General features: G+C 39.9%; 1 protein-coding gene across 1 annotated transcript; it reads right to left on the bottom strand.

Annotated features, from left to right (window-relative positions):
* Positions 1 to 1,673: 1,673 nt before the first annotated feature.
* LOC102040645 (inducible T-cell costimulator) lies at positions 1,674 to 12,480 on the bottom strand. Its single transcript, XM_005415910.2, has 6 exons — positions 12,395 to 12,480; positions 7,148 to 7,186; positions 4,799 to 5,137; positions 3,229 to 3,338; positions 2,538 to 2,628; positions 1,674 to 1,999 (listed from the first exon to the last, which is right to left on the bottom strand). The coding sequence occupies exons 1-5, from the start codon at positions 12,471 to 12,473 to the stop codon at positions 2,539 to 2,541; spliced, it is 657 nt and encodes a 218-aa protein (XP_005415967.1). The 5' UTR covers positions 12,474 to 12,480; the 3' UTR covers positions 1,674 to 1,999; position 2,538.
* Between the last annotated feature and the right edge of the window lie 859 nt (positions 12,481 to 13,339).

Here is a 13,339-nt window from a genome sequence, read left to right as displayed (position 1 = left end):
GTTTTCAGTTTTTAAATTTTTTTTTCCTAAGTCCTTTTCCTATTATCCACTAATATGCTATACAGGGATAAACTGCCCTGCACTCTCTGCCCATTGTGCTGTGGATTTTACTGAGATTAATTCTTTCACACGACACACATGCATGCATGAAGGTTCTTATGGACACATATGGCATAATAAAAAAAATGTTTTATTAAGAATAAAAATATATTTTTCCAAAAAGAAAGGAGTAGTGGAACCTGAAACTCCCACAAGCTTTGTTATAATGAATATAAATCATCTATCTCTCCAGTGCAGGATGTATGTATTTTGAACTGCTTTGTTCAGACTTCCATCATTTGTTGCTTATCCAGCTGCATCCTAAGGCAAACCTCAAGTTTTTCCTTTTTTCAGCAACTCTTTATTTCTTGAATTTCCTTCTCAGTCTGGTGAAAAGTTTCAGAGGATAAGACTCTCCACTCTTAATAGGATCTTGCATGCAGATTTTCTCATAGGTAGTAGATGTTAGCTATTTTCACCAATAATTTTCAAACACAGTAATGTCATCAATATTTTTTATAAATCGTGAAATCAATGTATTTATGGATGTACAGAGGCAAGCTTAGTTTGCTGGGGAGGTCAAGTAATTTGTCAAAGAATGGTGGGAGAAAATGTAATTTGACCCAATACACCAGGGTTCCCCTCTCCATCTCTGCCTAGGAGCTGGTTAGCTCAGCAGGGCTGTGTAATTGGCAGTCCCTGCCTGACTTGATGCTTTACTCATTTTCAGAGTCACAGTTACCAGTTTGCATCTTCTCTCTGCAATACTTCTGTCTATCCAGGTGTTTGTTGAGGAAAACCCTGTTCTTGATGCACCAGCTTATTTCCTCCTTGTCCCCATTTGCCCTATCAAATTTGAAACCAGCCTTCTGTATACTAGAAAAGCAGGCTGTTTATCTCTCTCAATAGTGTCCTCTGACCAGTATTTGGGGTTTTCTAATGTATTACAGAGATGTTTAGAATCAATGTACCACTCTGGTTCCAGCAGCCCAAAGGTGTCTGGCAAGATATGCAGGCTGGATTCACACCTGGTCATTTATGATCAGAATTTTGATGCATTTCACATGGAGCATGAAGGATTGATAATTTCATTCATACTGAAGGCTCTGAGCAATTTAAGGCAGGTCAAGTAACCCCTGAACCCTCTGGGGAAGTTGTAAAGGTTTCATGTCAAATGGCAAGAGGAAGATAATTGCAATGCAGAGTCCATGAATATCCTGACCATAGGGACTATGTCATGTTTGTGCTGCAAGAAACGAAAAGGCGAGATTGTGCCTCCAAGTTTAGAGATAGATCTTGTACGTTTGAACTGACCTAAAGAGCAATTGCAGCCTTACAATATATCCATTTTGTAATATATTCCTCTGTTAGTAAAAGCATTCAGGATTTCGTTAAATAAGAGGAGCCCCAAGGTGTGAATGGCAAAGATGTATTGACAGCACAAATATTAAAAATTCAGAGGTACATAAGTGAGACAGAGTGTCACAGAGAAGTCTCTGCTGTACTGTCTCAGGTTTTGTTCCCCTGCTAAACTAACCCTAACAAAAGGGCATGTGCAATACATGGCAATATGGCTGTACCACAAGCGTTGGCTTTGGAGGTAGTCTTTTTTTTGTCTCCAGTGGAAAGAGTATCATAAAGGAGACTAGAAAATAAAAGTTCATTCTGTAGCAGCACTACAGGAATCTTACATTTTCTTTAACTAAAAGCTGACATCTTTAACTTATTATCATTTCACATCTGTGAGTCAGTGGATCAAGCAGGGTTCCAGTTCATAAACAAGGCTAGAGCAAAACACAGCTCAGAACAGTACTACAGTGGGTGTCACATGACTGAGCACAGGGCTGTCATGAGAGTTCAGGGAGGCTGGGAAAGATGGGGAAATGCTGATTTCCCATTGTCCAAGTTCAAGTAGCTGGAAAACTGCTTCCAAAATTTCCATGCAGCAAGCAACTTATACCTAGAATAGAAATGGAGAATCAGTTATGTGCAGCACTCATATGTCTGAATAAGTCCCAATTCTGCTTCAGTTCTGTATCCAGAACTGCTTGTGTAGTAGCTTCTGTAGGGCTTAAGTAGCTAAGGAAGCTCCTCATTCTCTGCAGAATATTTGCCCTTAGCCAGTAATACTCATAAATCTAGTAAATCACTTCCCCACAGAGATTTTTGGTACCATGCATCATCTCAAGAATCTGAGCAGAACAGTTTTGCGTCTCTTCCTCACACGTAAGATCATTGCTTTGCACAGACGTGAAGCAGTGGCATTTCTGGGAACCAGCCCACCACTACGATTCAAAAGGTTTCCAGCGATTTTGCTTTTAGTTTTGTCTTCTTGCAAGGTGGCAGCATGATCTCCATTAACAAGCTATTGTAACAATCCCACCCAAGCACCCAGCCACCCACCCAGAATCAATGCCACACACAGCGAGCAGCTCTTCCCCTCCCAGAGAAAGCCTTGCAGCAGACACAAGCAGAGGTACAGCCGGGCTTAACACAACCTCAGATTCTTGGTTTTTTAGCTGCGTTCACTGCTGCCATGGGCATGTATTCACTGTTGTACTCAAGGGAGTTGGATTCACACTTCTGATTCTGCCAACAGAGAGAAAATGCCATGAATTTAATTTGTGGTCACTTACCTTTGCCACTCCTGCCTTTGTTCATTAAGTAGGGCAGTTATTCTGTTTTCAGTGGGAACATTAATGTCAGAATGGACATGTCAAACTCACACAGAAAACTTGGAATAAAACAAACTGAAAATTAAAAACACGCATTGCCCAAAAGAATAGCTAATGGCCTTGGTTTTTCTTCTTTCCTGAGTAAAATCTAAGTGGTTTTGCAGCAGAACAGTGCTGGAATTGCTTCACTGATGATTGTTTCTCCTTCTTAAAGAAAACTGTCAGGTGATCTGCTTACGAAAATATATTGCTGACCTGTGCAGCATTTCTCCTCTTTCCTTTGGTTCAAAGCCTTTAAATCAAGAAACAATTCAATCTTAGAAAGATTAAATCTGAGCTACTGTCGTCAATGACTTAAAATCCAGTGGTAAATAAACAACTCAGTCTTTCTGTCAAAAAACACAGCACCACTGAATGAGTATGTGCGTGTCCCACTCTCTAAATCTCATTAAATCAATTCCCGATCCATGACCTTTGGAAGAAGAGTTCTGCATTATCTCATATGTTTGCTTACCTTGTTCCTTAAGCAACAGGCCACAAAACAGCAGACACAGGAAATGGCAAAAATGATCACGCCGATAATAATCCATGGCACGCGTCCAAGGGAAAAGCAGTCCTCCTTATCTGAAGATGGGGAGACAAAAAAAAAAGTAATTCCTGATAATTTTCTTTTTTGCCTTCTACAGATAACTTCAATTCTTCTCCCTCTTCATATTAATAGATTAGCAAAAGTGAACTCTGAAGAAGGATTTTGCTGAGGTGAGTTGTCACCTTGAAAAAGTGTATTCTGTAGGAAGCAGAAGATGGCATTTTTTCAGAAAGAAAGGGGAAACTGTTGGTACACAGCATTGAAAGTGCAGACTGAAAAGAAACCAAGCCAGGCTTGAGAGCATGCTGAGAAAGAAAATTTTAAAAACCAGAAAAATCTCAACCTCCAACACGGTATTTCAGATCTGAACAAGGTTTAAGCTTATATGCAGTAAGTACCACAGGTGATTTTAAGGGCAGCCTGGTTAAAAGAAGGGTAGACTTTGGCAGTCATGTTTGGATAGGGAGGCAACCTGGGGTACTCAAGATTGCTCTTGCCCAGATCTGGGTGAAAATATGACAGGGCATGACACTTTTAGAAAAAGCTCTGAGCATCTGGCTATCCATACAAGTGGAAATGGACACTGCAGACAAAACCAAATGTCACAGCTTGATTCTGAGAAGCTTTTTAAATATAGAGAGGATTGAGATACAACTTGACTAAAGCACGTAACTGCTGTAGCATTTCAGCTTCTTTGTTTATTGCTGGTGTTGGGAGAGAGGAAAAGAAAGCAAGGGAAGGACAACAGGCAGTACCATGCTGCAACTGAACTGTATGCAGAACCAAGAATTGGTGTAAGCAAAACCACCATTAGCTCTTTCAGTTTTGTGTACTAAAGAGCCACTGAATGAAAGCCAGGTCAAAATTAAAACCTGGACAGTTAGTCCAGAAGGTCTTTAGTCCAAGACCTTCTCAGTAAACAGCCAAAAACTGTCAACAACTGTGGATCACTTCTGCTCTAAGATGGCCCTAAAGCTGAAGGTCTTCACAGAAGTGAACACCGTCTTCTTCACACCTCAATGGCATCCGAGAGTTCCATAGAGTTCTACTAGTATGGATATTTTACAAATGATTTTCTTTAATCCTAGGCTTTTGAAGATGGCTCTCAGAATGGATTTTTTTACCACTGGCTAGACCTAATCTTAACATTTATACTCAGCAACTTTAAAATGGACAAGAGAAATTGCTGTTGCAGGCAAAGGAGAGACTGCAGTACTCTAGAAGATGTAATCAAGCTAACTTGGGTGCCACCACCACCACCCAAAACTCAGCATGGCCTGCAAAACCTTCACAAGAATATGAATCAACACGGATAGAATGTGCTGAGCAGTGTGCTGAAACAGCTCCACTGTTACCAGCCCCCCCTGCCAAGTAGTTTTAAGCTGCCTGGTCATTAGCTGTGTTAACTCTAGTCATATTCTTCACTGCAGCACAGCTATACCCAGTGTCTACTTATCAGTAAACTGAGGTGAGGGGAGAAGAGAAGTAAACTTACCTTGGACGTACAAATAGGTTTCTTTCAGACAGCACTCTATGTAAGGAGGGGGTAAGAATATCTCCAGGCAGTATGTATAAACGTCAATATGTTTCCTTTCCAGATTTTTAAGAATGAAAGTGGTGCTGCTGCTTGAATTCTGTGTCTGACAGTAGGTGACATTACTTTTGGAGATAACTCTCTCTTTGCTCAAATGGAATGCACAGATTTCCTTCTTTTCACGCCCTTTGAAGAGGGTCATGCTGAATTCACTCACATTTTTGGGGTTGGGGAATGTGAAATGGAAGTTTCCATTTTCAAATTCCACCATCACCTGGGTGTCAGAGACATGGGCCTGATCTGAAGACATGAAAAGAATAACTATAGTTACACACATAGCAGTGAAAAGAATCCTTAAAGTGCTAAGAAACTCATTTAAACAAAAAAAAATTAACCATGTGATTGTAATTTAAAGCATGCAGGTACTCAGAATGGCCTGGATATGAAAAGCAGCCCTCACAATGAGATACCACTGCATTACTCTGGTTGTGCCAGACATTACTGATAAAATAAATGAGACCTGGCCTGTTACCTGCTCTAAGGCTGGAGAGATTACTGTTAGCATTAGATCAGCAAGCTTGATAATATTACTTACTACTAAAGCTACTAAATGGTGAAGTTACTAATATTACTTACAATTTCAGTTACTAGATATTGTTTAATGCCCCCCCTGGACCAAACACTGTATAAACACATAATCCCTGCCTCAGTGTCCTGTTCATAGATAAAACAAGTGGGACAAAGATTATATGATAATAACTATCTCTGGTTTATGGTTTGTAATCTGTACCCTACTGAACATACAATTATAAATCATTTAGATTGGAAAAGACCCTTAAGATCAAGTAGTCCAAGCATTAGCCCAGCATTGTCAAGTCCACCACCAAACCATGTCCCTAAGTGCCACACCAACATGTCTTTTAAATTTCTCCAGGGGTGATGATTCTACCACTTCTCCAGGCAGCCTGTTTCAATTCTTGACTGCTCTTTCAGTGAAGAAATTTTTCCTAATATCCAGTATAAATTTCTCCTCGTGCAACCTGAGGCCATTTCCTCTTGTCTTGTCGCTCGCTACTTAGAAGAGACTGAACCCTACCTTGCAGCAGCCTCCTTTCTGGTCGGTGTAGAAAATGGCAAGTTCTACCCTGAGCCTCCTTTTTTCAGGCTAAACAACCCCAATTCCCTCAGACCCTCCTTTCCTCAGCTCTGTTGCCTCCTCTGGACCTGCTCCAACACCTCAATGTCTTTCCTGTAGTGAGGAACCCAAAACTGGACACAGGATTCGAGGTGTGGCCTCACCAGTGCCAAGTACAGGGTGACAGTCATTGGCCTGACCTGCCTGGCCACAAAGTAATTGACAGAGGCCAGGATGCCACTGGCTTTCTTGGCCACCTGGGCACAAACTGGCTCATGTTCAGCTGGCTGCCGGCTAGCACCCTCAGGGCATTTACCAGGCAGCTTTCCAGACACTCTTCCCCCACCTTGTTGGGCTGCCTGGGTTGTTGCGACCCAAGTGCAGGACTTGGCACTTGGCCTTGTTGAACCTCATGCAATTGATCTCGACTCATTGACCCAGGCTGTCCAGAGCCTTCCTGTACTCCCACCTAACACTACCACCTAACCTGGTGTTGTCTGCACAGTTATTATGACCCTCATTGACCCTCATAGAGGTCATTGATAAAGATATTAAACAGAACTGGCCGCAGAACTGAGCCCTGGAGAACCCCACTTGTAAGCAGCCACCAGCTGGATGTAACTCTATTCACCACCACTCTCTGGGCCCAGCAACCTAGCTAGTTTGATGATGTAGATGGTACTTTAAAATGGGATGTGAATCCCAACTCCTACATGACTGCCTTAACCACAGGACCTGACTTGTCTTTGTGGAATAGATAGTGATTTGAGACATGACATAAAGTTTCAACCTAATTACTTAGATGGCTATGGTACCATTATTGCTCAGATAATAAAAGGCATAGAGGACAAATGTTACTCTGTGTGTGCACCCACATGCAATCCAGAAATCACATTTGACCCTCCCAAAATCTCTATGAAAAGCTCTCAGAGGTTGTGTGACTCTCATTTTACAAACTTCTTGGAAAAGGAAAGAAACTGAACTGACCAAAGATGCCCTGCTACCTCACAGCTTGGCTTTGTAAAGTCAGCAACCAATAGCACAGAAAACTCCATCAGACAGAAATATGTTAAAATGCTCAGTAAAAAAATTACAATTTTTTTCTTTAAGGGCAGTATTTTCTGATGTAGAAAGGCATTTAAAACTGTAAACCAAATTAGGCAAGTGCATCTTACCTATATTTTTGCATGCACATGATGAGCAGCTGTCAACTCCTGAAAAATACAAAGTTGTTTTCTGTTTAAAATTTAAGAAGAGCAATGCAAGAACAGGGGGTTAACCATGCAATGTTAAGATGCTGAAGCTATTTTATAATTTGTATCATTATCCTATCTAATCCTTTCTGTGCTACACTCTAAAGTCATATGATATGATAAAAGAATGAAATATAAAAATCAAAGTAGAAAGAAAATGCTCAAGACAAGAATTTATATTGATCATACATATAACATTCACAAATTCTTAAAACACCTTTGCAAAGTAATACGTGTACTTCAGAAATAGAACTGACATGAAAGTAAAACTCTTTCACCGAGATACTGAAGAAATCTGCCTGAAATAAAAAAATATATATTTGAGTTCTCACGGGTCCTGATTTTGCAATAAGCCAACATTATACTTTTCCCAGACTAAAGTACTCATTTCCATCAATGTTTGTTCTGCTTCCCCCACTGCTTGACACAGCACCAAAGCATCTTATAATTATCTGGATCATGTTCCAAAACATACATCAAGAGAACATTCAAGCAATGCATATGGTTTTGTTCCTTTTCCAATAGCAACTTTTTCCCTTATTGTTCATAGGTGATCATTACAGAATACTGACACATTTTTATTAATTGTTCTGGTTTTGTTTTTTAAACTGCTGCCTCCATCACCACACGCTATGGCAACACTTTGATTTGTATGTCAGTAGTGGCAACATAGCAGAGTTTGGTAGTGTTTCATTTGGAATTTTTCTTTTTGCGGTGCCCTAAAATTAAATGTTCAGACAGATAAACAGAAAAAAAAATTCTATCTGCCATTCCTGTTTTCTGGTAGCCTGAGTAAGTTCTTCAGATGCTGCTTAGAATGAAATATATCTTCATCAGGATTTTATGGCACTAAGGAAATACAGGGCAAATACTTAAGGACTTTGGTGCGCTGTCCTATTTGTGTTACAGCTCCATGGTAGTCTAGATAGATCCACACAGAGTAGACCCCCAGGTGTGCCAGGTATTGCACTGATTGCATGGTATAAATAATCTTTTTTTTCCAAGGCATCTGTTATCTTTGACATTAACCTGTAAATGCACAGGAAGAGAGGATCATTCTCTTTTGGGTACCTTTGTATGATCTCAACTCTTCCAGTCTTTTAGTGTTCATGTTTTTTTCCTTTTTTGAATTCTTGCTCCTCAGTTACTGCCATTGGCAAGGGCACTGAAATGAATGATTCTCATTTAAGATATCTTTAGTGTGACACAGAAGCTAATGGACTTCAGGAAGACACTTTGAGATGCTCAGTTAGAGAGCAGTAAAAACTGTTATCCCTTCTTGACTGATTTACCATTTCCCTAGTCATCAAATTCTTCCTGGTTTAGTGTGCACAGTCAGCACCCTTATCTAATTCTGTGACAGTTCTAATATCTGTACTTCTCTCAGGACTATTACTTAAGTGTATGATACCAGACAAGGTATTTAGCATCTTGTACCACTGGTGTGAAGACACAGAGAAAACACACAGCTTGCCAAGCCACAGTGAAACAGAGCTCTAGAACCACTGAAGACACAGACAGAAAGTGCAAGCCCTTAAAATTTTATATAGTCTGAAAAGATGAAGCAAAGGTCAAATAAAGAAATAATTCTTGATGACTTATATGTGGCATGATGAAAGAAAACAGTTGCTATGAGAAAAGCATTTGAGATAAAGGTCATTTTAAATGCTCTGTAGTTTGACGTCCTGTAGTTCAGTAACACATACCTTTAAAATTTGGCCAAACACCCAACAAATTATTTAGGGGAGGGAAGAAAAAAAACAAATGTACGGCAGAAGTTAGGGAGCATGATGAATGCATAAACTTATCTGATACTTTTGAGAAGCACCTACCTGGAGTTGAAACCTCTACGTTTGTCACTGGTCATCTGAGAGGAAAGGCAGATGCTGACTTTGTCAGGGCAGTTACAGAGCCAAGCAGTGCCATATTCCTTCAACGTCCCCAAGGAGCCTGGGACAACTCTATTTTGAGCACTGAAGTAACAACTTCAGATCTGTTTTCTCTGTTTGTCTCTGAGAATAGTTCAATTTCACTGTTAGCTAATGAAATTGCCCTTTCATAACATGTGGGTTAAAATGTTTGCCAGAGATCATCGTGGTTTTAATCCTTGTTTTTAATGAAAAGGGGCAGAGAGAGGTCATTAAGCATTTAGTTCATGTGACCTTGTGTCAAGCTGAAAGATTGTTTTGTATTCTCTCCAACCCAGAAGCCTAAAATGACTGTTTTCAAGGAACACTCAGTAAAGTATTTCTCTGAATGAGCATTTTGATAAATGTGATGCAATTAGTATTCCTCTGAAACAAGTAGCCGTAGAGAAGAGTGTGTTTAGCATAGGATAAAAGCAGCACATTTTAGAATTAGATTAACAGTGCCTGAGATTAAAACACAAAATTGTCTACATGGATGACCGCTATGGGTGAGAGCTGATATAAATTTCCAAGTTATTAGCTATTCTGCATCAGCTCCTAATTTGAGTACTCTTGCTGAATACTAAGAAGTTGCTCATTCGCCTTCCCTGTGCCTGACTGCTGATCTTCTGTGCCCACTTGTACCCATCCATTCCTAGGTAATCATACAGACCTGTAGCACTCTGTTGTTAATGGCTGGACACATTTGGGATGTTTCTTGCTAAGCTCCAGTCAGAATAAATGTACATTTAGTAGGACGTGAGACAGGAACCTGGGGTTTAAACATCCAGTAATACTGAGATTCCCTGACTGATTCTCCCTAATTCTACTTCAAAATTATGTGAATAAAAGTCTACATTATGGTATTGTTGAAATTGAATAGAAGAATTTCACTGGTTCGGCAGCAAAAATGCTTAGTTTTGGCTGAAAGATTCCTTTTTGTTATTTTTCATTTAAAAACTATTATTCTTTTGCATATAAAGGTTTGAGAAGAGGAAACAGATCTTTAATTTGTTTCCTAGCAGCGTCACAGTGTGGAGTTGCAAGAAGTTGTCCCTGGCTCACCCGCTGTGAAGCAGAGTGCCAAGACAAATATTGTGGTTTAGACATAAATCAAAGATATTAACGTGTACGGAAGCTACATCTTGTTACGTTAAGCTCTGAAGGAGAGCTTGCATGTGTACATTTGTGTGTAAATGTATTTACAGTCATGTACATTTCCACCTCAATATCATCTTTAGTGCAGCAGGAAAATCTTTTGGCAGAAGTTTCGGCATTTCTATGGTAGTGTCCTTGGATACTGACGCCAACGAAAAGTGTGTTATTTTCATTTTAATGGGATTGCAGTTTTGAGCTTTCTAGTTACTCTTTGGCAGACCCAGCACTACCTGAAAACACCACCAATCCATTACATATTTTGGTCCTAACAGAAGTTTAAAAAACACTTGCAGTCACTTTTCAAGCTTGGTGTTTAGGCCAGGAGAATAGAATAATGCTACTTTGTTTTCTTGCTGTTTGTATGATCTGCGCCAGCTCTCAGAAAACTAGCTAGCTGATGAAAAGAACAAGCATAATTTCATTTGTGTGTGTTTGCGTCTGAAGATGAGCAAGGAAATTGCAGTCCCTGCCTTTAAAACAAACATATTTGTTTTGTTCATACTAAATGCATAATGAAACTTTTAATCTGCTATAGTTTCAAATTTCCAAGGCACTCTGAAAGATGACACTGTCAATTTAGTGTCATTAGTCCTATGCCTAATACTAACACATTTCTATCTTTCATGATCCAGGATTAATTGGGAAAGGAGTGCTTGTGGGCAAAGCAGTAATGGCCCAATTTATTCTAGGAAGCCATCCTTAATCTGAATTATTTCTATGGTATAACTTCTGATGAGAAATGCTGAAATTCATATAAAACATACCACTGAAAGAATAGCCAGTGCTGATAATATTTCAGAAGCCCTTCTAAAAATTGCCATGGTTTCCTGTTGTATTGACACCAGGAGATCAGTGGGTGAAGAGTGATAATGCTTTGCAAATGTTGGTGTGCCAAAGCTCATGTGCAGTTTCATAGCAAGGGCCTCAAGTGCTATGGAATCCTACCTCCAGCTCTGTACACCAAAATCCCATTGCCTGCGTTTCTCTGCGGGCAACAGAGATGCTCCCTGCTCTTATGAACAATTTCTTTATCGCAATTGTGTTATCAAATCATAATGCACATATGCACACATATATATCACCTCCTGTGACCTATTTACATCTAGAGGTCACAAGTCATGCTGAGAAGACTGTAAAACAAAAAGCATGAGAGATAACATTTCTTCTTACATGCAGTCTCTTTCTCTTGTCATCTCTTTTGCCCAGTCTCCTGCCCAAATCCTATCCTCCACATTTGAAGGAATGGAGAAATGCTGGTATCAAACAGAACAATTATTTGCACCCTTAAAATTACAGTTTATTTCTTCCCATGAAGAAAAGATTTCTAGATAGCTTCAGTCATGTGTAAAAGCATGCTGGTCAGGTATTCGTGCTAAGTTGACTAGATGTAAAGTAACCAAACTGAAAGCATTTTTTGTTAGTAGATTTAGGAACAACTTTCCAAGGACAGCTCTCTTTAGAGATACTGATTACAACTACTCTTTCTTGTGATTTCCCCTATCTTTTCAATCTATCTGAAAACTCAGCATCCATGTTTAAGGCTGGACTGAGATTGGTGCTGTCACTGTGCACCTTCTCAAACACAGCATAGGAATTCCATGCTTCCTTTTGATTCTGTGTTTCAAGCCTGCACCGAAATGATCTCATCTACTTTTCCATGCCATATACATTTTTCATTGTATAAAAATTCCCTGCTCAAATGAGAGCAGGGTTAATATTGATAACTTGGTTTCTCTTTATTATTCACCATCATGCTGCTATGAGATCTTATATCCATCAAGGGAAGCTGGCTTATATCCATCAAGGGAAGCACTACAATATCAACAGCTAAAGTGTAAACCTGAGCAGATGAGCTAAAGAACATAAACAATGTTCTTGCAGTTTTTAGTTTCAGAGCAAACATTCCTATGCTGGCAGGAATTCTCTTCCCACCAACTCTAGTGATATTGAAGTTGAGAGCAGTCTTTTTGCAGCCAATACCCTCCATTACCTTTACTCCTCTAACCCCTTGCTATCATGCCTCATCTATTCTCTCCCATCACTGGCTAAGTTATATGCTATAGAGACACCTACTGCACGGAGAATAATCAAAAATGTTACTCACCATACAGGGCTTCAAACTGAAAGCAGAGGACACAGAAAGTCACAGCAACTGCCTTCATGCCTGCCTGACACAGAGGCATCAGCCTTCTGTCTGCTGTGAAGATGGGGAAGAATGCATGGTTAGAAAAGGAAGTGGTTTGTGGGCTCTGGCAAAAACTGTAAGATAATCAGAATGACTTTTTAATTTAACATTTGTCCCCTGACTATGTTATAGCTATGTCAGCACTAGCTGTTGCAAATATCTGGTTTAATGCTTTATTTTTTTTCCTACCTAATGGTTTGCTGTCACAGACAGGAGGATGAAAGACTTTCTGACATTACTTTTGATGTTCACTTTGCAAAGACTGGTTTCTGGTGAAGTCTATCAGAATAGAGGCTGCAGTCATCTGCAGTAAACTTCTGCAGATGGCCCACGGTCAGCAACTAATATTAACTTAGAGTACATACATATTTGTAACTAGCAACCTGGTTTCTCCCCACCAGTTTCAACTGGTTTTACACAACTAATGCTCTTGCTCTATGTGGAAACCACTAGTTAGTGGGGTAGGAGTCTCTCATGTGTCCTGGTCCTGAAATTCATAGGAAGAATATGGCCAAAGTGCAGAAAAATCCCTTCAGCCCTGTGACTTCTGAAAGGTTCACTGCAGCATGACTTCCATTCTAGAGATCAGGCTTGTTTTGCCTGAAGTTGCATGAGAAGCTTCATGTGGCTCTGTGAGAGGAGATCTGACTCCCTGCCCTAGAGCCTTAGGTCAAAAGGTTCTGTCCTTCCCTCTTCCTTGCCTTTGTGCAGCAGACTCTCTCCTGGCCTGTTATCCATCTTTATCCTGGGAATGGTTTAGGACCCTTTGTAACGTGTTCTACAATCATTTAATTCTGGCTGCTTATTTATGTCTATAATACTAAATTTAGTGCAGAAATTATGCAAGAAAACCAGCTTCTAAAT

Source organism: Geospiza fortis, unplaced genomic scaffold, assembly GCF_000277835.1.
Source record: "Geospiza fortis unplaced genomic scaffold, GeoFor_1.0 scaffold112, whole genome shotgun sequence".
Taxonomy (NCBI): domain Eukaryota; kingdom Metazoa; phylum Chordata; class Aves; order Passeriformes; family Thraupidae; genus Geospiza; species Geospiza fortis.
Note: the sequence above shows the minus strand (reverse complement) of the source record. Positions and strands in the feature narration are given on the sequence as shown.